This window comes from Triticum urartu, chromosome 6, assembly GCF_003073215.2.
Source record: "Triticum urartu cultivar G1812 chromosome 6, Tu2.1, whole genome shotgun sequence".
Classification (NCBI taxonomy): Eukaryota; Viridiplantae; Streptophyta; class Magnoliopsida; order Poales; family Poaceae; genus Triticum; species Triticum urartu.
Window position 1 is genome coordinate 111,143,210 of NC_053027.1, and position 6,229 is coordinate 111,149,438.

Sequence of the window (6,229 nt, forward strand, 5' to 3'; positions counted from 1 at the left end):
TAAAGAGAGAACGTTTCCCCAGTAACTGAAGTAAACAGTAGGAGACAGAAACAGTCTCTAACTCAAGTTATTTCTTCTCAACCAGGGGTAGAGATACTACTTTCCATTGGGCTACAAAATTCACCACCACTTACTGCTACTAGGGAACGTTTTTACACCAGACTTTTCAACCTGATGAAGCGTGGGTGATGCTCAGAACAAGCCCGAAGTGGTCACTAGGTAACACAGGATACTCAATGTTCTGGACTACCTTGCGGACTGTCTTCTCCTTGTAGTGTGATATCCCAGGTATCGCCTCCTTCCCGATCATCTCGATGGTGTCGATCTCGAAATCCGGCAGCTTGCACACGAACCGGTCCAGCCTCTTCTGCAGCTTGCGGTTGCCTGCCAGCATGCCGTTGGCCCTCGTGTCGTACGTCCAGCCGTCCTCGCCTGGCTTGAGCTCGGCCCAGGCATCGACCCAGCCGTCTGAGAGAGGGAATGGCCCGTCGCCTTTGTCGTCCCAGTTCATGTCTCCGCAGAATATCACGTTGCGGAACTTGTCCAATATCCTCATGGATGCATTCGCCTGAGTTACTCGTTCCTTGCTGTACATCTGATTCCACGCGCAGGGGCTCTCCAGGTGGCTTGTGGCCAACACCAACTTGGTAGCGCCTCCAATGTTGATGTCTGCCACGCACAGCTCCCTTTCCATGACTGAGTTGGAAAATGGGATGCATTCGAAAGAATTCACAGGCAACTTGCTCATCTGCACTTATTGCAATCGAATCACATTACTGAAATACATGAATGAAATGATAAGAGGATACATGCTCTAAAGCTGCAAAGAGGAGCAATAGAATTTTTGAGAGCAGTAGCGCTTTACATGGCATTATATAAACAGATTGGTCATATGTGCATCTTGGTGGCCATATAATATAAAAGGCACACTTTATTTTAATGGAGATTAAAAATTAACAGTTGCATGTAAACTGTAGAAGAAGATGAGTAAATCAAAATTCACATATGCTTGCACTCATCCCATATATGAAGTTTGCGAGAAGCACAGTGAATACCTGCATGCAGTAATATTGTCTCTGCATGGCCATCCTAGCTGACAGCGAGCATTTGTATTCTTGCCACCAGCCAGATTTTTGGAGAAGCATATATATGTTTGGTGTAACCTCCTGCAGTTACACAGGGAAATTGAGAAGGGGAAAAGAAATAACAATAAGTTCAAACTGAAAAACTCTGGACCTGGAAGCATATAAGATCTGGGTTGTGGTGCTGAATAAGATTTCCAAGAGCATACATCCTTTTCGTCAGTTCCAAATCCTCCCGAAACCATACGTTGTATGTCATGACTTTGATGGTCTTCTTATCCAAATGAGTCTCAGAATTTACTGTGGAAAGCATTATAAATATTTAGCCTCTAATAACCTGCATAAAGTAGCTAGAAATATTTGTTTTCTTCATCAATTTAGACAAACAACATAGAAGGGTTCACTGGTTTCAAGATAAGTTCATGCTGGGTTTCAAGACAAAGAACATATGATATCTAAGATAAATCTGTTAGTGACTTTTAAAGGGATCATGCATTCATGCTGAGTTATACTCCCTCCGTTCCTAAATATAAGTCCTTTTAGACATTTCAAATGGAATACAACATACGGATGTATGTAGACATATTTTAGAGTGTAGATTCACTCATTTTGCTCCGTATGTAGTCACTTGGTGGAATCTCTAGAAAGACTTATATTTGGGAACGGAGGGAGTATTCAGCATAACAGGAAACAGACTATATAGAGCTACTCAGCATCAGTCTGTGGGCAATATACTACTCCCTCCGTCCCATATTAATTGTCGTTCAAACGGATGAATGACAATTAATATGGGACGGAGGGAGTACATTTGAACAGATTCGGAAGGAAGGACACCATCAATCAGGGGAGACGTAATACAGAAGCAATTCTTCCACATTCAACAACTAAAACCTCCAGTATTTAATTTTTAAAAACATACAAATTTACAATAGCCCTTTTTTTATTTTAACCCTAGATATACCTTTTTTGGCAGTTGGCTCATCCCTTTCATTTGAGCCGCCACCCTCGTGGACAATGGCTGGCGACGTCAAGCGGCCTATCTTCCTCGAGCACCCTAGGTAAACCAAAGGAAAGATTAGTGCATGGACAAGGTCATATTCTAGAAGAGATTTGACATCGACAGACAAAGAAAAAGTAATAGCATTTAGGCGAAAACTGCAAGCTCTATGGTGTACTACTTAGCAATCGTCCTAAAGCCTCAAACAAAATAAAGATGACAACAATTAGAGCAAAATAATAAAATATCTCTTGTCATTTCTTAGGTAGTTTACCATATTGTGAAATTCCATATGTGGCCATCTGACATTATTACCCGTTCCTAATTACTCTCATGTTGATTTGCCGTAGTTTATCCAAGTCTGTTAACAAACAATGTGAGGGCAATTGGGATGCTTATTTTTCCTTTATCTCACTAATTATAGATAACTTGCCATGAAATAAGATGGGTGGCACTGAAAATTGTGTAGCATCCCAAAATTTTATCCGAAAATCAAAGAAAGAGGGGGGAAAGTCCAATGTAGCAATATAACATTTGAACAGATTCGGATGAAAAGAAGATGAATCAGGAGAGCCCTAGATTACGTGGATACTTCTGGAAACTGGCATGGCGTTTGTACGCATCAGATATGTCCAAATACCTGCAGGAACATAACGGATATGTATCCATCTATTTTCCCTTTTCCAAAAAAATAAATTAGTTCAGATACCTGTGGGATACCCATGGGATACCTGCCGAAGACAGGAAAACCCTAAACCCCACTATTTTTTTTGAGGGGTCCTAAATCCCACTATCCCTACCCACGACACCCTCCTCCCTCCTCTCCTAATTCTGCCTCCAACCCGACCTGAGCTGGTGCCACCGCTAAACAGGTAAGGAAGGCCAGCCATCGCCAGCCCGCCGCTGCTCTCTTCCCTGTTCTGAGCGCGGCCACACCAGAGAAGGAGAGCTCCATGACGCTGCTGCTCCATCACCCATTCTGAGCACTGCCACAGCTCCTGGTCAATGCAGTCCAAATGTTGAGTGCTGCTCACGTGATTCCTCCAAATGCAACCCGAAATTGTCACTTTTACGAATTGCCGTATAAAAAACACCAATTTCTATATATTTTTAATATTTACTCCCTCGTCCCAAAAACCTTGTCTTAGATTTGTCTAGATACATTTAGTGTTAGATACATCCGTATCTAGATAAATCGAAGACAATCTTTTTGGGAGGGAGGTAATATTATATATATACAAGCGTACCCACGTATCTGTGTTTTTGAAAAAATGACGTATCGCAGTGTCCGTATCCATATTGATGTACCCATGCGTTATAGGGAGAGACGTAGTAGAGGAGCGATTTTTGCACATTCAACAACTAGAAAACTCCAGTACTTCATTCAGAAAAGGCATACCAAAATAAATAAATCCATTTTACTTTAACCCTAGATAAACCTTTTTCGGTGGTTGTCTCATCCCTTTCATTGGAGCCGGCGTCCTCATGGACGATGTCTGGTGACGCCACGTAGCCTCTCTTCCTTGAGCACTCTAGATAAATGAAGTAAATATTATTGCACAGACAAGGTCATGCTGTAGAATAAATTTGAGAAGGAAGTCAAGCTTATCTTATATAAAAAAGTAAAACATTAAGCAGAAACTGCAAACCCTGTGTTGTATTACCTCCATCCCAAATTACTTGTCTTAGATTTATCTAGATACGAATATATCTTAAACTTATTAACACTAAAAAAGTGTTAGATACATCCGTATCTAGAAAAATCTAAGACAAGTAATTTGGGACGGAGGGAGTACTAATTAGTAACCATGGTAAAGGCTCAAATACAATTCAAGTGAACACAAATTGGAGCAAAAATCGAATACCAATATATCCCTCGTCATTGTACATCGATTTTCTTAGGTAGTTTACTATGTTGTGAAATTCCATATGTGCCCATTTGACATGGGAATTTATACAGCTTGACTTTAAAATAGTTTACTCGAGTCCATTATGAAACAATATGAGGTCAATCAGGAGCATTTACTCTTCTTATAGATAAGCAGAAAAACTCCAGTACTTAATTTGTCAAAAAACATACAAAATCAAAATAATCCTTTTTTACTTTAACCCTAGAAAAACCTTTTTCAGTGGCCGTCTCACCCCTTTTGTTCGAGCCGTCGCCCTCGTGTACGATGTCTGATATTGCTGCGTGGCCTCTCTTCCTAGAGCACCCTAGATAAACCAAAGGAAATATTATTGCATGGAGAAGGTCATATTGTAGAAGAAATTTGACATAACAAAGTGACATTATTTTGCATGAAAAAGTAATACATTTAGGCAGAAACTGCAAGCTCTATGTTGTACTCCCTCTGTAAACTTTTATAAGACGTATTATAAGATGTACTTTTATAAGACGTTTGACCTAAAATGTCTTATAAAAGTTTACAGAGGGGAGTACTACTTAGCAACCATGCTAAAGCCTCAAACACAGTGAAGATCAGATATATCTCTCGCCATAGCACATCAATTTTCTCATATAGTTTACCATGTTTTGAAATTCTATCTGTGGCCATCTGACTTGGGAATTTAAACCCATTTACATATGCCATTAGCATTATTACTCGCTCCTAATTACTCAGGTTGATTGTACCATAGGTATCCAACTGTGTTAACAAACAATTTAAGGGCAATCAGGAGCATTACTCTCTTTTACCTCACTATAGTTAACTTGTCGTGATTTAAGATGTGTCAGAATGAAATTTGTATAAGATCCCAACATTTCATCCAAAAACAAGAAAGATCCATTGTTACAAAATAACATTTGAAAAGATTCAGATAAAAAGACAGCATCGATGAGGAGAACACAACGGAGAATCGGTTTTTGCACATTCAATAACTAGAAGAACTCCAATATTTATTTTTAAAAAGCACACAAAATCAAAATAACCCTTTTTAATTCAGTCCTAGATACTGTAGAAGAATCTTGATAGGGAACTCAAAGTAAAGATTATTTTGCATACAGAATAAGCAAAAAATATATATAACCCTAGATGAACCTTTTTCGGCAGCAGTCTTATCCCTTTCGTTCGAGCCGGCGCGCTCGCAGACAGTGTCCGGCGACGGCGCGCGAGCTACCTTCATCGCGGCATCAGAGCGGCCTATGTTCCTCGGGTCCCGACGGAGCGGGAGGAACGAGGCGCCGGCGACGGCGGAGAAGTCCAGCTCGTCGCCGTCGTCAACGACCACGGGGCGCGGGGCGCCGCAGACGGCGCAGGCGGCGGAGCTCCCGGGGTTGAGGAGCGTGCAGCGGGCGCAGGACCACTGGGCCGGCGGGAGCGGGCGGGACGACGAAGAGGCGACGACGGCGGAATGGCCCGGCGACACGTCGTCGACGTCCACGGGGCGCGCGGCGTCGCACGCGGCGCAGGCGGCGGCGCTCAGCGGGTTGCGGAGCGTGCAGCGGGCGCAGGGCCACTCGGGCGGCGGCGGGGAGCGACCCGGCGGCGGGAGCGTCGAGGTGGATGGGGACGAAGGGGGAGGGGGCGAGGAGGCCATGGTGAGCCTGGGGGAGCGGAGGCGGAGGGTTCTGCTGGGAAGGAGGAGGGGTTTGGGCTGCGGGAGGAGGAGGAGGCGGCGGAGGGGGCGGAGGCGGCCGTGAAAAGGGGGGCGAAAGAGGAACGTGGCCATTGGAAAATTTTGAATTTTGAAGTCGGGGGCTCCGTCCGCCGGTGCGCGAGGCCGAGCGTCCTCTCGAAGGAACCGGGTCTTCCAAAGGCCAGTGGATAATGCCATCGTTTTTTCTGAGCGAAATATACCATCCTTTGTTTTTTGTATATAATGCTACTACAAACCCGACGTTCGCTAGGAAGGGATGGCAAATCGAAGGTCTTTTATGGCAATTTATATTGTCACAAGGATGACGAATTTAGTTTGCAAGCACGGCAAATCCTCGTAAAAAACTTAACTAAGGCGAATTTATTATGTTTGTCAATTAAATTTGCCATCCTCAGCCAACATAAATTGTCATGCAAATCGTTCGCAATTGCAATGCTTCCCGTTCCCTGGTTAAGCCGGATGATGGGTGGTATTTTTCCCTTTTTAGGAGAGTGAGAGGGAGCTGTTTTTTGTGGTATTTTCCCCCCTTTTTAGGAGAGTGAGAGGGAGCTGT

The 6,229-nt window shown here is 43.4% G+C and overlaps 1 protein-coding gene across 3 annotated transcripts; it reads right to left on the minus strand.

Moving 5' to 3' along the window:
- Positions 1–5,805, minus strand: LOC125516149. 3 transcript variants are annotated; one of them, XM_048681627.1, is made up of 7 exons: positions 5,118–5,804; positions 4,201–4,293; positions 3,519–3,611; positions 2,044–2,136; positions 1,237–1,382; positions 1,056–1,166; positions 1–748 (listed from the first exon to the last, which is right to left on the minus strand). In XM_048681627.1, the coding sequence occupies exons 1-7, from the start codon at positions 5,746–5,748 to the stop codon at positions 167–169; spliced, it is 1,749 nt and encodes a 582-aa protein (XP_048537584.1). In that variant the 5' UTR covers positions 5,749–5,804; the 3' UTR covers positions 1–166. The 3 variants fall into 3 exon arrangements, with proteins under 3 accessions (XP_048537584.1, XP_048537585.1, XP_048537586.1); XM_048681628.1 differs by having other exon boundaries at positions 4,222–4,293; positions 5,118–5,803; XM_048681629.1 differs by lacking the exon at positions 2,044–2,136 and having other exon boundaries at positions 5,118–5,805.
- Positions 5,806–6,229: the final 424 nt, after the last annotated feature.